The sequence below is a fragment of the Branchiostoma lanceolatum genome, chromosome 16, assembly GCF_035083965.1.
Source record: "Branchiostoma lanceolatum isolate klBraLanc5 chromosome 16, klBraLanc5.hap2, whole genome shotgun sequence".
Classification (NCBI taxonomy): Eukaryota; Metazoa; Chordata; class Leptocardii; order Amphioxiformes; family Branchiostomatidae; genus Branchiostoma; species Branchiostoma lanceolatum.
In genome coordinates, this window is record NC_089737.1 from 10,723,237 (window position 1) to 10,748,502 (window position 25,266).

Below are 25,266 nucleotides of genomic sequence, written 5' to 3' on the forward strand. Positions count from 1 at the left end.
TTATCAATGGGAAATCTTTCATACACAGGGCACACATCACACACTGTATGCCTGTGCGTGTGTTTGCGTGTGTGCGGTGTGTGTGTGTGTATTATCTAGCTAGACGCTTTCCACATTTCTAGACTAAGGAAAAGAGGGCACTCTCAATTCGAGCTTTCACCCAAGCCTTCGGTTTTTATCAGGTGTATTTAGCCCATTGACATTAAATAAATAAGACAGAAAATGTGAAGAATCACCTGTAGCACCAGTTTGTGCGTCTTGTACCTTGAAGAGCAATTTGTTTGGGTCTTCTGGGGATTCTGCGACAGTTTCTCCATTTTCCAAGACCCTGAAATTAACTTTCAACATCATGTTGTCCCATAGCAGATCGAGGTCTTCAAGCCTTTGACTGACATCTGTCACCTTCTTGCCGCCATGATACACGACCTACGGTTCAAAGGTCAGGTTTGAAATAACATCAAATATCCTGCAATAGTTCACATAATAGTAAATAGTTTTTCCAACACAAAAGATGGCGCTGCGAATTTCGACTGTTTAGCTAAAGTCTTCCTCGGAATTCAATCACGTCAGATAACCAACATGCGACGTCGGCAATTGGTCAAAAATGCCAGGAAGTTTTTTCTTACTACTCATCCAGATCAATATCAATATAATATTTATTCACAACGAAGTATTTTACAAAAGCCGACGTTTCGACGACTATCTGTCATCTTCATCAGGGTAATACTGACTAATGCAGTACTGTACACAGTAAAATACTTGGTTGTGAATAAAAGAACCCTGCCATTCAGTCATTCGCCAACCTGATGAAATTATTCACGAATATAATATCTTGACTTACCAAGAGCGACAGCACCTTCTCTGGTAGCGTGTCGATGCGCTCATCCTCCCCCACGCGCAGGGTCAACTCACAGGCCTCAAAGGTCAGCTCCAGTTCACATTTCGCCAATGAACCTATTGTAGGCAGAAGGACAAAGTTAGTTTTATAACATCATTCAGACAAAGTCAGGAAACAATGTTAAAGGCACGCTATCTATGGTCAAAGTTAACCTGTGTTGTGTCGAGTAGGAAACTGGCCACATATCAATTGCCAGTCTTGTAATTGACAAAACATACTGTAAGTCTTATAAAGGCAGATACTTACCGCCCAAAGCTCTTTCTTTCCATCCTGCTCCTCCCGCAAAACTTTCTATCAGTTCGATGACTGCGTTAGCTTTGATTCCGTACTCCTTGAACGTTCTGTCTGCGCAAGCCAAGTCTTGTCCTCCTCCTCCTCCATCCCCAGGGTTGGTCCAGCTGATTAGGCCCTTAAAATAACGTAAAGATCAACATGTGTTGTCAATTGATAAAAATCAATTGCAACAAATAACCTGGCCACCAGTCTCTCCCAGGGATGCAGTGTTTGTTTCCCTTTGTGCTTTTGGTCCTTCCCCCTCTTGGTAAACTAAGCCCACCCAGATGTTTATATCTGCATGAAACAAGGGAAATTTTCTCGGTGGACATGTTAGCTATGGTGTCGGAGAGCTGGCCTGTGTGCTGGCCGATACTTTCTCCAGGGCCTACACAGGCCAGCTCCTCGGGCTCTGGGCCAACATGCACCGAAGAAAATTTTATCACAGCCCCCTTCCCTTAGTTACTGTGGTAAAATTTCCTTGTGAGTTGTTGTTGTTAATTGGCTCTGAGCCCAAGGAGCTAGCCAGTGCAGGCCCTGAAGACAGTTTGGCATCTTGGCCATGCATTTGTGGCTAATTCACTCAAAACACTTGCATTAAGGGTTTGTCAAGCCATAGTCCATAGATAAATCGATGTTAGGAAGAAAAACCTACGTCATCGCACTTTCGATCACCGAAGACACGAGCAATGGGATCCTCTTCGCACACGGAGTAAGAGTTCCCAAAAACGGTCACTTGGAACTCTGAAACACAGGTCATACCCGTTTATGAGTCATGGAGCTCACATGCAAAAAGTAGAAACCTATTCGATATGTGTCACTGGAAAGGAAAGGAAAGTGATCCTGAACCAGTTTAGCTCAAATGAACTCAATAAACAGATGAGCTAATCTTCCACTGGTCTTGACAGAGAAGACAGACGCTATGTACAGTTTTTACAGGTTCATTGTACCGAGGAAATTCCCCTAGCTCTTTTCGACGAGCACAATGAACAGTGGACCACGGCTTAACGTCCCGTCCTAAGGACTGCGACCCTTTCCGATAGCGTGCATGTCGGGTGAGCGACACAGCCGGGATCGAACCCGGGGCTTCTAGTTCCAGAGGCAAGATCGCTAACCACTCGACTACACACGCTACCTGGATAGGTTGAAACACTGTCCGTGGTGCGGTTTTAAGATCATCATCATCATCATAATCATCATCATCCTGCAGTTTATGATGTGTAAACAATATTCTATGTGCGTATTCTTCCATGAACACACTAGTACGGTTGTGACGCCTATAATATGGTGCTACTGGCATCTGCTTGTCGGATCAAGCGTCTTAGATTATGGAAAGCAAGCTAGGGCACAGAATGATATGTCACGTGTGACATGGTACGTATGTGCGTGTACAATGATTTTGAACAAAACTACCAGAGTCCTTAGTAAGAGGCTCGTAATTGGAATCTCCTAATGTCTACATGCAAAGCTGTCGCTGCTGTTTCTTTAATATCCTCGTGATTGCCCGGCTCACCCTGCCCCGCAACTTCCTCCCTCCACTGCTTACAGTCAAACCACAGCGCCGTGTCGTCGGTAACGGCTGTTTCCTCGCTACAGGGGCAGATGTAGGTTTTGTCCTGCTCTAAGTCCGTCACCAACACCTTAGCATTGGAAAAATATTTGTGACATACAATACTGTTGTAACTGAGCTGGCATAACTTTATTGGCTATTCATACTAGCAGTCTGGTTGTGACTTAAAGATCAATGTAACATATGGTTAATACATCTGTGAAGAAATTTAAGTAGATGTTACGTTTTAACATAAAGTCTTAGCAACAATACCAACCTTGGACAGCTTGACTTCTTCTTCATCTTTTGAGGAAAACAGATGTTTCAGACGAGAGAGGAAGTTTTTCTTCTTCTTCAGCTTGAAAACCTGAATCCCTTTCAACGGAAGCAGCTTGGAGCCAGTTGGAAGGCTCTTTCTGGCCTGGTGCAGTCTAAACAAACAAACAAACAAACAAACTAACTAACTAACTAACTAACTAACAATCGAGAAAAAAAAGAAAACAAGAGAACATGCGAACATAAATTTTGACAATTTTTTTCTGGATTTGTACAGAGGAGGGACATTCTGTATAGCATTAATTGAGCTGTGGTGCGTTCTATTCGAACAGTAAAAAGGTCCACGACACACATATCACTTGCGATACATGCTACAAAGATATACAATTTTCAATACCCAGTTTCGCAGACGTCCTGTGGCACTTTGACCTCTGTGCTGTTCTGTCGCCCGAGAAGGCTCACGTTGATCTCGAACTTGTCCTTTTTCACGCCTATGGGTGTCGCCAATGTCTTCACGGTGTCTGCCGTAGAGGAAATAAAACGGGCGTCATGAGTCAAAGTTGGCTTCATGTACATTTACTGACAAGATCTAGCACTGCGCCACCGGAATTGTATTGAAAGACAAATATCAAATATCATATCAAGTCCATGTACTTACAGTACCGCTCCCTGTCTTTGTTGCCAAAGCCCAGGGTGTAGTTTCCCTCATAACTTCCGCCCGCCAACACACCGTCTCCCTCTATGATGCCTTGTTCGTCATAATGTACTCGGGCCAGTTTGATGGCGAGAATGATGCCTCCGGTGTTGCTGCGCTCGAGGCTAGCAGACGTCTCCTTGGTAGTGCCACCGCCAGCCTCAATGCCCACCCCGTGGATCTCAGCGTCAACGCTTACCTGAATGAAATGATAGAGTATGTAAATTTTCGTCATTGCAAATAGACGGCCCCTGGGTTTGGATTAATTATATAATCACAGGAGCTTTGAAGAAATTTCTCAGTCTTACACACCTTCCCGTCTTTCTTCGAGTCCTGTGTCTCCACGATGCTGACCTCCCCCGCGACCAGCACGTCCGTGACCACCAGGAAGCTGGTCTCATTCCTGATCCCCTCCGCGCTGGTCTGAGCCGTCAGTGCAGACAGCGCGCTCCTCATGTCTTCTATATCCACACTTCTGTGTTCCAGGTCGGTACAGGTGGTCTCCACACAACGCTTGTTGGTTTTGCTGCCCTCAGCCGAGAAACCCACGGCCTCCACTGCCTTGAGACTGACGTTACCGCTCACGCTCCTCTCGTAGCTGTACGTCTGTTTCCAAGACGCCTTCTTCGGGTAGGCCTGAACAGAGACGTCGTCTAGAATCTTCGCCGCGCTGGAGTCCTTGGAAACGAGATAGTTGCTCGTCTTCTCTTGAGCCTTGGGTTCGAGGACGATTCTGCCCTGCGGGTCGCACTTTCGTGTTTTGACCAGGACAGTTTTGGGGGAGTACTTGTCCACCTGTAATGCGATATCCAGGTACATCCAGCCAGCTCCCCCTACCTGGTCATTGATGATGTCTTCGGCCAAACGGAGGCGGATCTTCCCATCTTTGTCCTCCATGGTCCTCCTTATTAGTAAGGACTGTTCACTGTGAAAAAAGATCAATGTGGTCTATATGATGACAAACTTAACCCTACATATCATGGTCTGAATCTGCGTTGTGGGGGGAATTCTGTATTTGTATCTATATAGCCGGTAAAACCGCCATTTGGCGTAACACACCAGCTTCGCGGGCACGCGGTGTGGCAGCAGCTGGTTACATTACACCGAACGTAACTTCTGTTGTGTTTTACCAGAGTTGGTTTTCTGGGCGGCCACAAACCGGACGCAGGCGACAGTGCATGAATACAGTACAGTAAGCAGACACAGGTCGGTATGACAAACAGAGCCGTTCGACGTGTGCGATAGCACATACACCAGGTATACGTGCGATCACACATGTTGGACCGGTTCGTTTAGTATTTGTCATACCAGAGCGATGAGTTCACTGAACAGCGCCTGTAAAAGCCTGCAATCATTCGAGCATGACTTCCTCCCAAACAAACCACATACCTCAGGTCGTTCAACAGGACTGCTGCCAAGTGAAATTAGCGTAGCCATGTGTTTTAGTGGAAAACAGGAACGTGTCCACATGTGGTTATAGCTACCTCACATCTGCACATAATAGGACGTCTCGTCCTTATAGTTAGTTGACATTAGAGCTAACGCTTTTGTCTATCATGAAAACAAGATCAACTTGCTTATTCATAAGTACAGTTAATTTGGTTCTGTCGGTATCCAATGAGTTCAAAACCCGAAGAATCAAACTAGGTCGTCGGACAACCTGTTTTCACAACACAAGCCGTACGAGTAGATATCGATCTACCAAGGTCACCCGTCAAATTACCATCCTGTTTGCTGTTGCTTAGCTAACTTAATGAATGACTGACCGAATGAAGACTTATCGTACTACAAGTAAGAGTAGTGGGCTAAGTGCATTACAAGAAATGCACATACATATATTCAACGTAGTGTGAGTAATATAAACTAGTTATGGGTTCAGCTTTGTACGTGATCTGAATATGACATGTAATTTTCAATCCTATCCGAAGAAAAGTCGCGGTTTAGAGGGTGCAATCTCTTCAGGGGGCCAGAAAACACACACTTCATGAATACAGGTGTTTACTGACAAAACGCACAGCCACTTATGTACAGCCCTTTACGACATGGTATTCGGGGACATACTAAACAAGTGGGTGTATATATCTCGAGGCGAACTGTCGGACAATGGAAGCTATAAGTGGTAGCTGCACCTACCTTGAGCCTGGTCTGAAAAATATGATTCGAAGACTTGGCTGGGTAGCTACGCAGACAACTGTTCCTATATGCCTTGTAATTTTGTGATAACAAGACCGTGCCGTTGCTCAATCCGTGCCACCCTTGTTCAAAGAGCCGATTTCTAGACACAAACAACCTGTCGCGGTTGTGAAAACTTGTGACGTATTTCCGGTGCACTGTCGTACAGGTCACCAATGTTGTTAAGTAAGCCCTCGGGTATGCTGACGAAATGATCACACTGAAAACCTTCCTCGCTCTGAAATAAATTTACAACTCTAATTAAGGGAACTCCTGTCAAACCGGTTTAACCAAGGACGTCACTTTAAATAATCGATTCAGGGATCGGCTAACGAGATGCAATAGAAAGGTCAATTTTCGAAGAGACCGCTAGGAGGCATGGTTTATAGTAGCTTTATGCAAACGAACAAGATTACTTGTTTTTCATTACATTTTATCAAGTATATTATATATATTGTCCTTAATTTTGTAAAAAAAAACATTCCCAGAAAACAAATATTCTCACAGTCTGTATAGTTCCCGTTACAGAATCTTTATATGAATGAAATCGTTATTTCTACAAACGAACAAGACTACTTCTTTTCCGTTGCATTTTATGAAAAACATTCCCAGAAACAAATAGTCTCAAAGCCTGTACAGTTTCTGCTACTGGATCATTATATGAATTAAATTGTTAGGGGAGCAAAGTTAAATCACCAAGGTAGAGGCAATCCTTGATTCACAGGGCAACGCTTAGAACTAGTTTAACTAGATTAACAACTTCAGTTTGAAAGTTTCTAACATTTGAAGCACAACGTCGATAGTTAATGTAATTGAGGTGACAGTTGAAGGGGCGTGTATGGGGCTTCCGGTGGAGCTGAGGGTGCTCCGCAAAACCCCAAAGTACCCCAAACTTTAGCTCTGCTTTATCGATAAAGGTAAATAGATCAGCTATAGCATAACAGCAACAGTGATGAAACTGGTGATCGTTATTCGCATCTTCTTGCCCACATAGGCTAAATACTATTACTAGACTAATGGTAAAATATTATTACCTGTACTGTTTATAGTGTCGATCATATGTAATTCAAGAAAATTGTAAGGTTTTATTGGTATATAGCTTATATTACGTACATTGATGTGAGATATCATAGCAAACAGTTGAAGAGGTTTGATTCACGCATCGTTTCTATCTTAGTGCCATATACACGCATACACAAGCCAGGGGTTCGGAAACCATAGCACTTTACAACACTAAGCTCAATGCAAAGGCAAACCTGATAAAAGTTTTTTGTCTTTTCAATGTACAAAAAAGTCCTAGCAGAAAACTGGTAAAGAAATTGACTATTTCAATATTGTACAGTAAAAACAATACATATTAGGACAGAGCAAATTATCCAAAACCTCCCAATAAACATTAATCATAAAAGGACGGATATTGTAAAATAGGGCTATCGTACTTTTGAACAATATGGTATATTTTTCGGGTATACAAATGCAGTTAAAAAACGACGAAAAAGATACACATTGCATTATAATGTTTTACACGTTGAAGATTAGGAACACAGCACAACACAACAAAATAGTAAACACTCAAAACGAAAGGACAAAATGATATACAGTCGAAAAACATCCCTCTCAAACGACGCTTATTACATCCTATTGGGGATGCTTCAGAAACTATTTAGGCAGGGGGTGTCTTGGCAGTATTCTGTGTCTGACAGACCACCCTTCTCCTAGACCTCTTACACCAAACGTACACCCCCGCCCCGACTAACACGAACACAATCAGAGCAGCCAACAGCCCCAGTACAATTGGGAGGATGCTGTTGAGGGACGGTTGAGGATCGCCTGACTGTTGTCCAATGGTGGGGGAGGTCTCAGTGTTGTTTGCAAGGGAGGCAGCGGGTGTTGTAGATGGAGGTTGTGCGGAGGTCTGTTGTGGCGGATGTGTGGTTGGTGTCGTCGTCGTTGGTGGTAGGGTTGTCACTGAGAAAAGATCTGCGGTTATTTTGCGGCTAACTTTGGTGGCTATGTTATTACGGACTTATGACATCTAACGGTTCTGGGCTCAAATCCCTATCATGCTGTACCCTTGAGAAAGGCACTTAACACCTATTTCATCACTCGACTCAGGTGACAATGAGCAAAATTATCTAGTTCCGACTAGAAACGTCATTTTGGTTGGACGAAAAGCTAGAGGCCACGTGCGTTCTCGATCGGAGCCACAACTTGAGCACGTAAAAATCGTGGTGGCATATAAGGATCTACATGTAACTTCAAACCGTTTCCTAGTTGATATCAACCTGATCCTTGTATACTAAAATTATTCTTATTTCGAAAATAATAAAATCACTTGAAGCCCAGGTCACAGCTGACCGAATGTGCAGGGGAACACTTACAGACAAACACAGCACGTTACACAATAAAGCACAATCGGTTGCTTCCCAGTCATTAGAATTACAATGTGGCGCACTGTTGTTTTTCAACTATATCAAAATTACAATATCGAACAATGTTGTTTCTCATGAAGTTACACTGTTGCACAGTGTTGTTACCTTCTGTGATAGTGATGGACACCTCCTGGGAGTAGTCGCCCTTCCCCGCCCCTGTCTCCGCCGCCACACGGAACGCGTAGGTCTCCTGGAGCACTAACCCCGCGATGGTGAACTCTGTCTGGTCTGGAAAGGAGAAGTGGACCCGTGAATAGTTTTATCACGTAAGTCATTGAATAAAAAGACTCTTTCTACAGCACCAAGTGTTTTATTCAACCGTGGTTTCGGTGACCTCCCTCATGGCAATTCTGAATGGTTCACTTTGAACTGCAGCTATAGGTGTCGCTGCTAACAGATGCGGTCCCAATTAAGCAAAAGTAAATGTAAAAGTAAATACTTTGCTTTTAGGACTGCATCTGTAAGCAGTAACACATAAAGCTACAGTGCAAAGTTAATCAGTCAGAATAGCCCTGTGGAAGGTGACAAACTCTTGAATGTGTACCAAGCTTATACACTAGAGTTCCTACACTACTACTTACCCGTGTCTGTCTCTATGACCGTTGTCCATGCGTCCTCCCCTGACGCACGGTATTCGATGGTCCACTGGGTCAAGACCAATGGCTCGGACCCTTCCGGACGGTCAAACGTCACCAGTACACTTGACGTCCTTGGAGATTCTAAGGCCAAGTTCAGGGGCGGACCAGGAAAGTCTACATGGTCAAGATAAGAATGAAAAGTTAGTTAGTTTGTTTGTTTGTTTCGCAGAACCGGTAAACCGACTTCAGCAGCACACCAGTTTTGTACAATGGGTAACGTTACGAACTGCTTAAGTTAATTCTGCCCGGCTTGCGCTAGTGATTTGGGCAACACTCATAGAACCGCACAGATAGCTACGAGCTCACGATGGTATGGTCAAGAGGCTTAACTCACCGTCCACGATGATCCGTACGGTGACGGTGTCCGTGAAGCCGTTGGACAGCTCCCCTGTACACACCCAGTCTCCCGCGTCTGTCAGCAGCAGGTTCTGGAGGATCAGCCCGTTCATCGTACTGGTCGTGCGATCTCCTGTGTAGTACCAAGACACACCATTGGTTGAGACGGATCATGACGTATTTTGAATTAACCAATGAGCGACTAGTTTATCAATTTCCTTTCAATGTGTGAAAAATGAATTCGACACTACAAACTTCAACTACAAGTACCTTACACATTGTACTTCGACATGGCATGTAACGCTACCTCGACGCATGCCAAGACCATAGAGAGCGATGCACCAAATTGGTGTTGATCGCGGTTTAAGATCACATGGGCATGATGCTAATATAAAGCGTAGTGGAGAATCTATTTCTGTCATGCGTTTCAAAAAGCATTGTTGCATAAGCCAAAAATAATTACTCAAGCAACTGGATAAAGTTTTGAAACTTTATCCAGTTGCTTGAGTAATTATTTTTGGCGTATCTTACTACCTGGATGTCTAACTTTCATCAACGCATTGTTGCATAATATTTGTAACGTTTAGTCTGAAAAAAAAGAATACTATCCTTCATTTTACGAGAAAAAAAAACAAATTCCTGTACGAGCTACATGTACCAATAAGATCTCCTGCGGTTCATTTTACAGTGTTGAGGTGACAGTTTTTTTTCTTACATTTATGATTATATTTCGTGATGATTTCCTCACCTTGATTAGGCACGATGACGCTGTCAAAGAGCCAGCTGGTACCGGGCACCTCCCCACCGTCTGACGTCACCACACAGTAGATCAGGAACGGGTTGTTCGCCAGGCCCGTCTGGGGGGAGGGGCAGTCAAACGTGATCTGTGCCACCACATCTTCTGCTGCAGAAAAAGGAAAGAAACATACCAAAAATTATTTCTACCCGCAAACCGGTACAGCAATCCCCTAACCTAGTAGTAGTAGTCCTCCATCGTACTAAACCTGAATAACCCCTTCTGGAGGTATTCTCCTCCAAAGTCTAAAACAAAATCGGTCCCAGCAGTTGATGGAAAAAAAAAGCCGCTAGTGGACCCAGACTTACACCACTTACTCTTTGCCCCAAGAGCTATCTACCACTTAAAAATCACGACCATAGTATATACGGCCACGTTAACCGACATAATAACTGTAACAAAGAAATCGAAGATTCATACCTCCGTGAAATATCTAATTTTTTTAAATTTCTTGTTTTATTAGTTATGAAGAATGTCATGCTAATTCAGTCCAAGATGTTCTTTCTTTGCATTTTCTTGCTAGACACTTGGACCATTTTACATCTCTATCACGTATAGCGGGAGATCGTGTGGGACAGAAGACACTTACAGTAGACGACAGTATCTATGCAAATCGGTCTAAAGGGACTGCCGTGGTCATCGGCTTGAGTCAACACCGTTCCACATGGCCACAACGTGAAGTGCACAAAAGTACATCCCGCTGTGATCAACAGGGCGAGACCGTCTAACAGCAGGTAAACAGGGTGTTTTGTTGTAGTTGAACGCGGGATTAGTGTAAGTGGGGTCGTGCATTTATCAATCTGACAGCCAAACTGTTCAAAAGAAGGATGCAAAAACCACACAGCGTTGTAAGCAAGGAGTTGTTGTTGTTGTTGTAAAGAAGTATTTTCTGAAAGGGTCGCTGAGTCATAGGTTGAGGAAGCGACCGGCCCTTCCTCCTTGAAGTGAAACTGTCGCAACAACAAATAATTGTATCGGATGCATCTTTTATTCCAGTCTGAATTCAATATGGGTTAGTCAACATACAAGACTAGCATTTATACGACATTTGGACCAATACTCTGTACCGTTGCAATGATTTCTTTTTTCAATGATTTTATCTTCCAAGAACATGGCCCTTTCTTTTAATAAAAAAATGTCGATCTTTGCGTATTTTCCATCACTTTTTTCAAAGTCATCGCTTACTTCCAAGCTGAAAATAATGTTCCTCCTTTGCAAACGTCGCAAAAAAAAGTATAAAAAGGAGGAAATCGCACAGTTTATTGAAATTTTGATGATTGTATGATGATTCAAATGAAAATGATTTCGATTTCACAACGACAAGTGGGTTTTATCATGCAAGATCCGTCTACCACTCAATATGTACCCTTAACTGTTTTTTACAGGAAGTGCCAAGCATATGACTAGTACTATTACGTTTAGATATTTGATGATTCAGATAAAAATGATTTCAATTTTACAATAACACAATAATAAGTGGTCTTTCATCATGAGTGAATCATCTAAAGAATAATTTCCATTTCCCAATAACACAATAAGTGGTCCTTTGCCGTGATTGAATCCTCCATTTTCTAATTAGCCGAGTGACTTGTAAAATGATCCCCCTTCAATAGGCTGATTAGAACCGTGACTGGACGTTTGTGAACTGAGGGATTTCCTCAAGGGCCCTTCACGTCCATTTGCACGACATTTCGGCGACCGAAAACCAGAATAAATTGATTCGGCAAACACTACGCCATTTCCCGACGGATCGTTGATTGTAGTGAAGTGCTCGCAGACCAGGTCTTGGGCAGCCCGATGTTATGCTTCGGTCCCAAATTCGCCGGTGCCCGCAGGGGGTCTAGTTCCGGCCGTGCCCCGAAACTACTCTCCAAACTACTCTCCACTAACCTCTGCTTAGCTTGGAGAGTACCCCCCGAAACCACACATTCGTCCCGGTGGACTGCCGGATACCGAGGGCGTACCTGGGGCACCTCTCGGTGTTCGCATGACAAGCTCACGGCGTCTGTTTCTTACAGGGTCCCGGGTTGAATTTAAGTCCGAGTTAAAGTCACCGCGGGCACCGGACGTGCCCCAAAATAGCCCGGTAGCCGCAGGGTGTCCCACGGGTCCAGATAGGGGTCAAGCCCGAAAGTGCAAAAAATATCCCGTGAACTACCCGGCAGGGCCCTTTTTTCCAATTGGGACTTAAGCATAAGTAAACCACATTGTGACTTTATTTACAGACTTTTTCTTCTCATGATTTGAAACGCAAGCATTGAGGGATATTCTGAAGAGTGCTGTAGTCGTAGACAGAGTGCCAATTGATTTTTGCTATCAAAACTTCCACCCACACTGTGTATACAATAACGTATGCCATGGCAACGGGTGTCAACAAAGCTCCACACATTAATCATACAGTGTTTCGGCTATTCGTATCAAAAACATGTGGGCGCGGGAAATTAAGGTTTGTTTTTAAACCTTTTAAAATATAACTTGGGATCTAACCGCTTCATTTCATCGTACAAACAATTGCAACAACTTGAGAGGGACTGTTTGGCCTGTTTCAGCTTGTGGTTTTAACTTATCAAAAGCAAATGGTAAATAAAAATACCAGGAATGTTCTTAACCTCCTCTGGACACCGGCGAGTTACATTTCATATCGATAAATAGATTATTTGTGACCGTGTTTTGCCTATGATTGATATGAAGGAGCGGCTATATCGTATGTAACCATCTACAGAATTCTAGAAGTACATTATCATTGTCCGCAGACTTGCAGTTCTTTCTTACTGATCGAATAGGACTCCCTGGAGATCTTGTGGCTTGGGATCTTGAGAGTTGAAGACAATGAGTACGTGAAAGACAGAAGAACTACCGTCTGTTTACTCTAAGACGGTCTCACAGTCCCTTCAGTGGTCGGACGGCCCATCGTCCCTTTGATGGTCCGTCATTTGAATCTCAACGACTGTGTGTTTTAACGTATTGATCGTGCGTTGAAGAAGAGACATGAAAACACAGAAGTCTGGCATTTCCCCAGCGCACCTAAGCTTCTTTTTTAGAACTATATCTTCATGGAACAAGCTCACTCGTGATTGCTTCCCTGATAGGTACCTGTATATAACCTCAAAGGTTTCAAGATAATGGTGAACAGACGTCTGCCAATATATATTGAAATCCAGTTAATGTAACCCAAACATTTGAGTGGCTCACAATTGTTTTGTGGTGAACTGGAGTAACTAAATAAGAGGAATTTTGGAATTGGGAATGGGCTTTTTTTTACAGTAAGTGTGAAACAAGTCCTCACTTTAGAGGGCATTTCCTAGTCGGATTATACAGGCGGGCGCGCGATTTTGCACTTGGCGTAAAGAGTTGTGTAAAAGCACAAATCGGCTTGGACGACGGCAAAAACTTACACGTTCTTTGGAACCTTAGATGATGTTGTTTTAAGGTAAAGGGGAAACGCGAGAAGAACATGTGAAAAAGCTTCTATGATCCGTCGACTTGAAAGACAAGGTCGGATAATTCCCTTGCACCTCACATTTCTGAATTGAAAAGCTGTCTGTGCTTATCCCACCTTGTACTAAAAAAAGGCACGTTTTGGAATAAAGGACCACATTTGGAAGGCAACGGTGGTCCGATGTTGCCCTACCTTCGCTACCCGTAGCGTCCGTATCTTCTAGGACAACTTTTTTCGACACTGTGTACTTGGAAGGTTCTCTTGGTGCGGCAGTGGGATTCGCTAAAACTTTCATTCACTGTGTCATAGTCTTTGAAATCGGGCTTGCGCTTAATGCAATATTTTTGAGAAGGCACTGTTACTGATTTTCAGGCACGTTTGGAATTATCATAATAGACTTTGTTTTGCTAACTTCTTGGGAATGATTTGAACGTAATTCAATATTTTTGTGAATTAAGGCACTAGTACTGTTACTGATTTTGCACACATTATATCGCCATCGTTGTTGATTATGTATATATTAGTCACGGGGGGCTAGTTATAAAGTCCATATGCCCTTTACACCGTTGGGGTTGGAAATCCTTGGAGACCAATCTTACCCGACTTTGGGGAATTCCAGAGTTTCCAATTCTGTAACCCCCAGGCCACAGGGTAGAAAAACAAGAGTAACGAAGCTGGGCTCATTTTGCGCAACTTCCTTGTTTTGAAATGAGACTTTTTGTTGCAAAACTCGGTCCCTCCATTTAACACCATGTTTGCGCGTAGATATAAATGTAAATTGAATACACAAGGCCGCAATGCGTTTCAGGAATACAGCGACAACTTTCTTGATCATATTTGCACATCCACACATCTACGCATATCCACATTTCGTTTCCCTCTCTTCAATACTCATATGCTCTTCATACAAGAAGCCGATAACTTACCTGACAAAACGAACACCAGTAACGAAGCAATCCAAACACTCTTCATATTTCTCTGTGGACCTTGCGGTGAGGTATGGCGTCCCGAAATTTGTCAACGTCAGTATTTCTGCACAAGGCAGACTCCCAAAAACTCGGAGTGATCCTACCGCCACGACAGCCTCTTCAGAACTAGATGCATCTCTCCAAGTGGCCCTAATGATAGGCAAGTGATGACGTCACAGGAAATCAGTCAGTCAGCTAATTTGAATACGGCCTTCGTGTTTTTTCGTGACTCACAAATTCGGCGCACTGCCTAGCATCTGCACTTGACCAATGGCAACGCGTAAACAGGACTTAAATATCGCGTTGAAGCTGGTATGATATATTCCCTCATATTCCCATGGTTGAACATAAAGTAAAATTGTACACAAAGACTTGTTTATATTCATAGCTTTATTTAAACCTATTAGCTGTAAGTGGATTAGTAAATGTACAAAGAGACTAAGTGTAACTCTAGCGCTGGCTGGATGAAATAACACCCTCGCCATTTCTGGTTCGGATAAAAATATCTGACAGGCACACAACTAATTTTGCATATTAGAACAAAACAGAACGAGCTTTATCGAGTGCAGAGCATCTGAGGACCACTAATATTACGCCGTTTTTAGCCCCAGCGTGCACGTACCTAGCTTAGGTTTCCACTTCAAGCTTCACGCCTCTTTGCCCTCGCTGATAAGCTTGTTTCTGTCGCCAGTCGACTGTTACTTTTCCAACAAACTGGCCCCGGATAAGCCGCGTCGAGGACAATCCAGCCTTGCGATGTGTTGATTTTACCTCCAGAGAGAATGGGAGCCAGCTTCTTGTTTTTGTTGCCGTGACAACGGGGAAGTGTAAAGTCTAGGCTGGACGACAAGACTCGGAGAAAGCGGATCATCGATCATAACATTGTGTTTTCAACTGTCAAAGCAACCCCTTCAAAGTTGGAATTGTATCTATATTTTCCTCAGAGCTGAATTAGCTTTGATAGCTGTGTGTCTATAGAAGTATGACTTATACAATTGTGGTGACTACTTGGTAGTCTAAGAAACCAGTATAGACTCAGCGGCTCTGTTGAAATGTAATTTGTATACTGACAGCCTGAGACATTCTATCAGTCGGAGCATGGCAGGCTAGTGTTGTTATTATCTTCGCCGAGTACTTGTACTCGGAGAGGATTATGTTTTAGGTTGAAAAATCTGTTGGGTGGGTCTGAATGTATGTCAGGAGCATAACTCAAGAAAACTTCAATGAATCTTTATGATTTTTAGTAGGTGTGTAGTGGTTGTGTAAAGGAAGGTCAAGTCTGAAAATAGTTTACCTTGCGTTTTTCAATAGTACTGCAGCGGACTTAGCATTTTTTTTGTTTGTTTGTATGTAGGCAAAAAAAGTGACGGAAACGTTGATGGATCTTCATGATTTTTTGCAGGTGTGTAGATGTTGTGAAAACGGAGGTCAAGTCCAAAAATGTTTCTCCTGGCACTTTCCGTCGGTACTGCAGCGGGCTTTGTGTGGATGTGAATTTTCTTGTGGACAACATAACTCAAGAAGCTGTTAATGGATCCTTATAATATTTAGTGGATGGGTAGGATTTACCGAAAGGAAGGTCAAGTTCGATAATGGGCCTTCTAGTGGGTGCCAAAGGTACTGCAGCAGAGCTTCAAAATTTAGGGGCATATTTTCTGAAAGTGCTATGGTCATGATTTTTGTGTGGTAGATAGTTCATGCCACAGAAAGTAAGTTCTGTAAATTTTGGCCCCCTAGCGGCTTGTTAAGAACCACAGTGGGTGTTTTTGTTTTGACATTCGGACATGAATAACTTGAGAATGGGTCGACAGATCGTCGTGATGTTTGGTATGTAGAGAGCTCGGATGGTGCTTTACATAATCAATGACTAATTATGCAAATAAGGAGCTCATTTGCATAATTAGTAAGGAAAGTTTGTTTACCCACTGCCTTTTAATGGGACATGGGACAGTGTCAGGTTATGTAAACAGATAGCCTTGCATAAACGTACATGTAGGTCAAATAAATAAACAATTCTCCAAGCAGAGGTGTGGGTCCTCCTGGTTTTTGACGCGTTCAGTTTAAGCATTTTTGTTCAACACGGTTGGCGACATAACGAAATATGGACAAAATAGAAAGCCTGACTAGAAACACCTCAAAACGTGCCAGATTTATTCTATTCTATTCATATGTATTGACTGTACTATTTCATCATCACTTTCAACTTTCAACACTGCCATATCGAACCTTTGTGGCCCATATAGTATCAACATACTCAAATTTTTTAATGACCAGTTATAAGATATATCAGCACACTCTACACATATACTAGTCCTGTACCACCAAATGATTTTTAACCCTATCTTAACTGGACTCATTCGCCCAATCATAACGTCCAAATGGTATGGTGCATGATCAAATTTGCAGGGGATGATAGGCACGTAAATATAAATCACTTTCCATAATAAGCCTTGATTATTTGGCGAAGATAATGTGTTTGTGGAACTCTAGTTGCTTCATATTCTTGGTTAGGTACTACAAAGCTGACTTGTTTATGTGCAACTATACTTTGATTCCTTTCATACACTATATGATTTCAAACATGTGCTGAAGTAACTTCAGTACTTGGTAAATTGTCTTAGCCAGCGAGCCCCTTCACTGATGTGAACACCACGACATTCAGAAGCAGACTGGGGTCTGGGAGTTTACGTTAGCTGAATTTATTGGGTGGTTTTATAGTCCAGCCTTGCTCTTTAAGCAGATTCTACTGTATAATGTCCTGGGTAAAGTAAAGTGATCGAACTTTTTATTCTGTATCTCAGATATTTCCTAGTTCGGTAATTTGCCTTGTTCATATACAGAATCGAAGTAACGTTATATATCATAATTCCTGCTTTCAGCAAATGAGTTTTTTTGTAATTAGAAACATCACAACCAAATTGTTCACAGCATTGTGAGTTGTGACATACTTTCAATACTTTCAACGATCGGTAGACGGCACTTTTCTCCAACTACAGACACTTTGAAACTTATTTGGTTCTTTCGGGTGTATGAAAATGTGATTTTGCTGTCCTTGTTGTACTTTGGTTGATGCCGCAAAGTGACGGCGTTTCAAATTCCGCGGGCTGTTGCATGCCGGGACATGTTTGTGAAATCATGTATGAAAATGGGATTTTGTTGTCCTTGTTGTAATTTGGTTGTTATAATTGTTATTTTCCGCATGTTTTTGTCAAGAAATTGATGCCGCAAAGTGACGGCGTTTCAAATTCCGCGGGCTGTTGCATGCCGGGATATGTTTATGAAATCACGTCCCTAACAACCAAGCGTTGCTATCCACCATCTTGGATTTTCGCTAATGGCGTAAAGAGAGAGGAACACAAGTTGAAGTTTCCAAACTTCTCGCGAACGTTTTCTGATGTTCCGTGCGCCGATTTAACATTATTTCAGCTCAGATTCGATTTATGGTAAGTTTGGAAGTTTATTTATATGTTTTAAAGGTGTTTGTTGCGTTTAAAGCTGATTTTGGTGCTTTCGTAGCCTTGTCAAAACAAAAATCACAGTGTGGGAGGGGGGCGTAACAACAACTATGAAAACTTAGGGATGATTTTTCTATTACGTTCATGTTAACTACAGATCTATTACAGATTTCTAATGTAACATTTGATATAAAAGGTACTTACAAGAAAAAATAATCAACATTAGAACGACTGTAGTTACAACATCCCCATTTCAGAACTTGCGTGCGAATGGAAATTTAATTTTATGATCGTGACATTTTCTTTAGTGTTCAGTGTAAGAGGTTTGTAGTGAATCATTGCTTTGGTCAGTCATTATCATTGCTTTGGTCGGTGTCTGTCTAGATGCACGTTCGACTACAATGTGGAAGCAGAGATAATCATTTATTGATAAGCCACAACTCTGACCAAGTATTGTCACCGCAGTCACGAGAGAGTGAATATTGTTATTGCATTGTAGAACTGCTGATACAAGTAATATAACCATACATTTGTATCTTCAAATTGTCTAATTTCCATAGATATCAGAATGATTTGGAGAAGTCTTTCTTTACTGATTCTGCAGATTAGAGATTGTTAATGATAGATATACTAGTATTCATAAAATGGCATTGCAGATACGTTGTGGAAAAAATTGCAAAAGTTTACCAAAACAACAACTTTGACATCAAAATGATGATAATGAAATATTAGTACTGTGAAAGTTTTTTTGCCGAATCCTTTATTTTTCTTTATCTTGTTAGGAATTTTAGTGTTATAATGTCAACACAATTTGTGACACATCTATATAAAGGCTTCTTTTCTTTTAAATGCTTTTTAACTATAATCAGTACATTGTAATGTACAAATTCTTCTGAAATCAAACCTAACCACCTTTTCTTTTCACCATGTTTTTTAACCCAATATGTTCTCATGGTGGACTCTTTTATACTTTCCCAGTCTAAGTAAAGATGAGTTTCACGCCAAAGACGCCCCAAACGTCGCAGGGGCGACAGTTCTCTGCCACCAGCGCGAGATTACGCGGGCGATCCAGCCAGGGGCCGCACAGATACCCGCAGATCCAACAGAGAGGATTCTACTCCGATATCCTCCCCCACCAAGCTGAGAGAAATCTGGGGGTGTGTTACTGATATGTTATTTCATGTGTGTGTTAATAATGTAGTGATATTTGGTATGTACTGTACTACAGTCAATCCTGCCCAAGAAGACCACTCAGGGGACTGATAAAACCTGGTTGTTACTATAGACAGGATTCCTAATGCTTGTGTGAAATTTGTAAAATCATCAACAAAAACTGGTTACTTGTACAGGTTTGACGTCCTGTATTTCATCCCAATCCAAGGTGCTTATTAATAAGTTTTGGTATTGTTCAAGTTTAACAGGACTGGATTTAGAATGTAAATGTCTTGTGCTTTGTAGTTTGTTATAGATAAAAAGTGATTCAAGTTTCCATCATTGCAGTTCGATCACTATTGTTTTGTTATGTAATGTTTACAGAATGTTTTAAGCGGGCCACAAACACAGCAGGACACACTATGGAATATTGGGAAGGAAAAACACACTCCAAAAGGTAACTCAACTTAAATGTTTTTAAACGCACACTTTGTTTTGCATGACTATAACATAAAACAGAGTCTTACTGTTATCAGTAATTGCTGTGAGGTGGGTTTTCAAATGTTTTCAAAAGTAAAAAAAGTTTTAAACTACATGTTATAGGCAATATGCCTCCTATCCGAACACTATGTTATGTTATGTTATGTTATGTAATTGTATCAAAATTGTGTCACGTAGTAAAAGATTTGAGGCATGAAAAAAAGTGCTGCGTAGTCATTGAAACCTAAGACACCAACCCCATGTTGTAACAGTAGACATGTACCCTTTGTTTGTAAGTCTATTTTGATCAGTGGACATTGCCTACTGGCTATACAACTGGTTTAGGGTCTTATTGTGTTACTGTAATAAGATATGTCTGTGGCCAATGTGCCCTTGTTGCATGGTACAAGTAGTGCCTAAGCTTACAGTTGAACCCAAAATCAATGAAGAGAGTGTAAAGATGCTTACAATACATGACTTAACACCTCAATAAAGATTTAATAAACAAGCCTCCACATCTATGGGCAAGCACGTCTTGCATAAAGTCGGAACAACAGACGATAAACCAGATAGTGAATGAATAGGGCAGCACTCATAAAAGGTGATAACATGGATTTTTTAGATTTTTATTTACTTTTCAAGATAGCAATTATTAGGTAGAGTAAACATGCTATACTCTTTACAAATTAGTTGAGGGAATATGAAATCTTAACTGAATTGTCTTTCAACAAGGATGGCCTTGTTTTTTAACCCCCCATCAAATGAAACATATAGCCTCACCAGTTTTTCTCACAGTTCCTAATGTTTATCTCATTACTAACTAATATCCTTGTATTTTTTAGTCACAACTTTCAAGACGCCCCAGGACATGAAACCGTTGCTTGAGAAGCAGGTTTACGGACCGACCACAGAGATCCTGACAAAGTCAGACTTTCCTGAGAAAGCTTTCGCGCCCAAGGTGCAGCTACCTTACTATGTAGAGCCTGGGAAGACACCCAGGAAGATAGAAATGGAAAGGTAAGAAGACTTAGTTTATTGCCTTAAGTGATTTATGTGCAAGTTCTTTGCATGTCATGTAGTTTCATATTGGTATTCTAGTATTGTGTTTCCTAATCAGTCATAGGTAACATTTTGTGATTTTACAATTTCCAGCAATGTTTTTGTTGTAATTTTTTTTACTATTCATGTGATATGTCAATATTTTTCACAAATAGTTCTTTGTTCTTGCTATGTCAATTCATCTAGATTTGTTTAGAATATTTCCATGAGTTTTCGTTTTTAGATGCAAATTAAATGAGAATGTCCATTTTTTTTCTAGACAAAAGAGGCATTATGGTAAACAGGACTTGAATGACCTGCTGACAAATGAAGGCATTGATGTTACAAGACTCATGCCGAAACATGTCTCCAAAGAACACAGGTAAAGTGCTCTTTTACTTATCACTTCAACCTGTATGATATATAATTCCATAAATTTTATTCTGTCAGCTATTCAAAAAATTGTGATGAAAATCTATTAACAGCATCAAATGCTAATGATATTAATAAATTAAGATGATATATGAAGCACATAAAAATTTCGTCTACGATTTGGCTTTTGCTTGGAATTAGCACATCTTGATACTGCAAATGTCTTGATGGTGGAATGAGGTCTCTAACAGGCTACAAAAAATGTTAATACATGTAGTAGAAAAATCTAATGTGTAATGGTATAGATACACATAAATACAATTAAACTTTGAAATGAACTGCTTTAAAAATGTCTTTGTTTTATGTACAAAATCTTTAACTTTCGTGTTAATGACATTATTATGACAGCAGATGTTTTGACAATGTTAATGTTTGTTTTCTGTAGAGTACATTTAAATGCATGCGACAAAGACCCCGCCCCATTTCCCGCGTACCTTCCACTGGACATCTTCGATAACACGGAGTACGATTGTCGTACGCCGGAGGAGTGGATCAAGATGGGCCTGGAGGACGGCGTACAGAAACCTGTACCTGGCAGGGCGCTCTTACCTACTGTAGATAGCCTAGACAGAAGTAAGTACTGTACATGCATTTAAGTTCTCATGGTTTTAATTTCGCAGGAGGTAGAAAATGGAGTGTTCACGGTGGTTTTAAGTTCATGTTTGAAACAATTATATACAAGGGGGTAGGAGGAAAAAAATTGAGGTGGTTTTAAGTTCACGGCGAAGTGCTTGTCACGAAAACTGCAAGGATAAAACCACCGTGAACATTTCTGCACTAACAGTATACTTTAGAAATATCGGAATACATTCCTAAGACTTCATGTTAACTTTTCTTTATGATTATGGTAGGTTTTAATCCATGCAAACCTTGTTTCTTCTACTATATTTCATTGCCTAATGAACTGAAAAGTAATTGTTTACTATATACATTACCATAATTTCATTTTCTGCATAACATGTCAGAGGCATTGAAACAAAAAATGTACTCACCTACACATACATATTGTACAATGTACTAGGCAGTTAACAGTACGGATCTTGACTTGTTTCATGTTGGTGTTTTCAACATTGCTCCAGCAGCCACTTTGAACAGTTCTGTTCTATATATTAAGTATAATATCTTGTGAGAGGCTTCGGTAACAAATTTTCCTTTCATTTTGAGTTCTTCTTGAGTATCATCCTATTTTTGCTGTATCTTTGGAAGCCATTTTGCTCTCTAAAAGGCTCGAAAATAAAGAATTTTGACAAAATGTTTGTACTTGCAGAGGACCCAAAGGACCCGAACATTTTCTACCACTGGTGTGAGGTTGGAGTTCTGGAGTACAACCCTGATACACAGCTGTACCTGGTGCAGAAGTTAGACAAACACGGGAAACTCGCCAACAAACCTCTGCCTGATGACAGCATCTACACAAGAAATGGTTAGTTAATAAGTTGATCAGTTATCTGGTGCAGAAATTAGACAAACACAGAAAAGTCGCCAACAAACCTCTGCCTGATGACAGCGTCTACACAAGAAATGGTTAGTTAATAAGTTGATCAGTTATCTGGTGCAGAAATTAGACAAACACAGAAAAGTCGCCAACAAACCACTACCTGATGACAGCGTCTACACAAGAAATGGTTAGTTAATAAGTTGATCAGTTATCTGGTGCAGAAATTAGACAAACACAGAAAAGTCGCCAACAAACCTCTGCCTGATGACAGCGTCTACACAAGAAATGGTTAGTTAATAAGTTGATTAGTTATAGAATGTCTGAATGAATTCTGATAAATTGGAAGTTTCACACCTCCAGCATGAAAGAAAAAAAAGAAGAGTAGGGATCCTTCTCAGTGTGAGTGGTTCTAATCTAACAGTCTGGTCTCCGGGTTAAATCTTGAAAAAGTTGAAAAGGTTATATCTATCCTTCTAATACTAGATACAAATGTGGTAAATCTCAATAAATGAATGAACAGGAGCTATCTTCCATGGATACAAAAACCGTGACCCTACATGTATCTTGTCCAGAACATGAGATATGAAAAAGTTCTGCATCAGTACCATAACAAGCTGCTAGGGGGCCCAACATCTTATAATTATCAAGTTCAGTTCAGTTCAGTTCAGGTCGTCCTCATACGAGGTGCCATTCACAATGTCTAACCATGCATTTCTATCAAGCATGGCGGCTAGCAGGTTGTAGTCCTTTAACCCAACCTCCTCCTCCAAGACTCCTCCTCCTCAATTTCCCCAGTGTTCAACATGAACAACAACATCAGTTGCAACCCTTTTTCACAAAAATTATCAAGACCTACCCATATACAGGTACCAAATATCAAGACAATCCAACCAGGCATTCTCAAGTTATCGTTGTCAAACACACAGACAGACAGACATAGGCTCCCAAAGATATATTATCCTTCTTGGCAAAGGTAATAATGAACACCCAATTTGTTCCACAGGTCCACAGACAAGAATCTTCATGAGTAACCAGTACTGGATCCCCAGAGTTCGGCTCATGTTCAGTGCGGAGGACCCCGCAGTCTTCGCTCAGAGAGTCGCCAACGCCGTGAGGGCACGGAAACTGACGGAGTCCCTGATTCGCTACAACCTGTACGTGGACTGCATGCCGATGGACGGTATGGGAGAGGTGGAGCCGGAATCCTTTCAGAAGATGTTGAAGTGGGCCAAAGATACACCTTTTCTGAAAGATAAGAAGTGGGTTGCTTCTTCTCTTACCTTACAATCTTGCATCATAGTTGTACACTACTCTACATTAATTACCTTCGCCGAGAAGGTTATGCAGAGGGTAGCGTTTTTTTGTTTGTTTGTAGTGGCACAGGATAACTCGAGAATGCCTTGATGGATTGCCTTGGTATTTGGTATATTGGCAGGTTTTGATGAGACCTAAAAACGAATAGATTTTGGGCCCCCTAGTTGCTTCTTACGGTACTGCAGCGGAACTTCCTGGTTTGATATCTCAGGGTTCTGGACATGCTATGGAACTTATTTTTGAGTGGTAGACAGATCTTTGGACAGAGAGTAAGTGGTGTGGGTTTGGGCCCCCTAGCGGCTTTTTTGGAACTGCAGGAGCAGGTTTTGCGTCTGACTTTGAAAGGGAATAACTCAAGAAGGTAATGAGTTTTGGTAGGTAGATAGCTTGAGTGATGATGTACATGATTAGACACTTCTTATGCCGATCAGTATCTAATTTGCATAATCAATGAGGAAAGTTTATACATCCGCCAAATTCCATGATAGGACTCTGAAACATGTGACATATGTAACTGAGGAAGAGAGAAATATTAATTGATATGAACTATGCAAATGAAGACCTCATTTGCATAATTAATGAGAAAATACTATAACACGATGGCCTTGATGGATGGTCATGATTTTTGGTATGTGGATAGCTTGTGTGATGCTTAGTATGATTGGACGATAATTATGCAAATCAGATTCTAATTTGCATAATTAATGAGGCAACTTTAAAAATCCGCTTTGTTCCATGATATGACAATTCAAATTGTAACTGAGGCGGAGAGGACTGTTGATAGATAGAAAATATGCAAATGTGGACCTTATTTGCATACTTAATGAGTAACTTCTATTATTCCACACTGGCAAATGACGGCAATTTCATACATCTAATCCTTTTTTGTGGCATCGGGACGTTATGTGAATGTTAACATCGTTGAATCAAATTATGCTAATAATGGCCTCCTTTGCCTAATTGATGATAAATTTGTTAAGCTCATACTTTGGACATGTTATATTTTAAGACAATCAACTGGTATGATTTCTGATTGATGAGAAACACTCCTAATACGTCAGTCATAAAGGTTAAAATTTAGTTCTTCTTCTGAAAAGTCAGTTCAGCACCCTTCTTCTTCTTCTTCCAAATCTTCCAAATCTTCCAAATCTTCCAAATCTTATACTGCACAATAAACCGGATATTCCGGATAATCCGGATATTCCGGATAATCCGGATATTCCGGATATTCCGGATATTCCGGATAATCCGGATATTCCGGATATTCCGGATAATCCGGATAATCCGGATATTCCGGATATTCCGGATAATCCGGATAATCCGGATATTCCGGATATTCCGGAAATTCCGGATATTCCAAATCTTCCAAATCTTCCAAATCTTCCAATATCCAATCGATTCAACTCCGCCAACCAACCTGAAATTTTTGGCTTTTTTTCATTTTTTTGAAACAGCCCTTAAAACATTTTTATGGAGTTTTGTTGGG

At 41.2% G+C, this 25,266-nt stretch overlaps 2 protein-coding genes across 3 annotated transcripts in view; one reads left to right on the top strand and one right to left on the bottom strand.

Moving 5' to 3' along the window:
* Positions 1–7,525: 7,525 nt before the first annotated feature.
* On the bottom strand, positions 7,526–14,580 carry LOC136422222 (protein sidekick-1-like). Its single transcript, XM_066409868.1, has 6 exons — positions 14,430–14,580; positions 10,017–10,172; positions 9,267–9,401; positions 8,876–9,046; positions 8,400–8,522; positions 7,526–7,830 (listed from the first exon to the last, which is right to left on the bottom strand). Exons 1-6 carry the CDS (start codon positions 14,473–14,475, stop codon positions 7,526–7,528), a joined length of 936 nt encoding a protein of 311 aa, XP_066265965.1. The 5' UTR covers positions 14,476–14,580.
* A 3,211-nt stretch (positions 14,581–17,791) lies between these two features.
* Positions 17,792–25,266, top strand: part of LOC136422045 (dynein axonemal heavy chain 1-like) — a 66,195-nt gene continuing 58,720 nt past the window's right edge. Inside the window, exons 1-8 of one of the 2 annotated variants that reach the window (XM_066409667.1) lie at positions 17,792–17,914; positions 18,905–19,083; positions 19,463–19,535; positions 20,401–20,575; positions 20,877–20,978; positions 21,414–21,601; positions 22,296–22,451; positions 23,470–23,725. In XM_066409667.1, the coding sequence (XP_066265764.1) occupies positions 18,916–19,083; positions 19,463–19,535; positions 20,401–20,575; positions 20,877–20,978; positions 21,414–21,601; positions 22,296–22,451; positions 23,470–23,725 (1,118 nt within the window). In that variant the 5' untranslated portion in view covers positions 17,792–17,914; positions 18,905–18,915. Of the gene's footprint in view, positions 17,915–18,904; positions 19,084–19,462; positions 19,536–20,400; positions 20,576–20,876; positions 20,979–21,413; positions 21,602–22,295; positions 22,452–22,681; positions 22,755–23,469; positions 23,726–25,266 lie in introns of those variants that run through there. The other variant, XM_066409668.1, reaches the window with a different exon arrangement.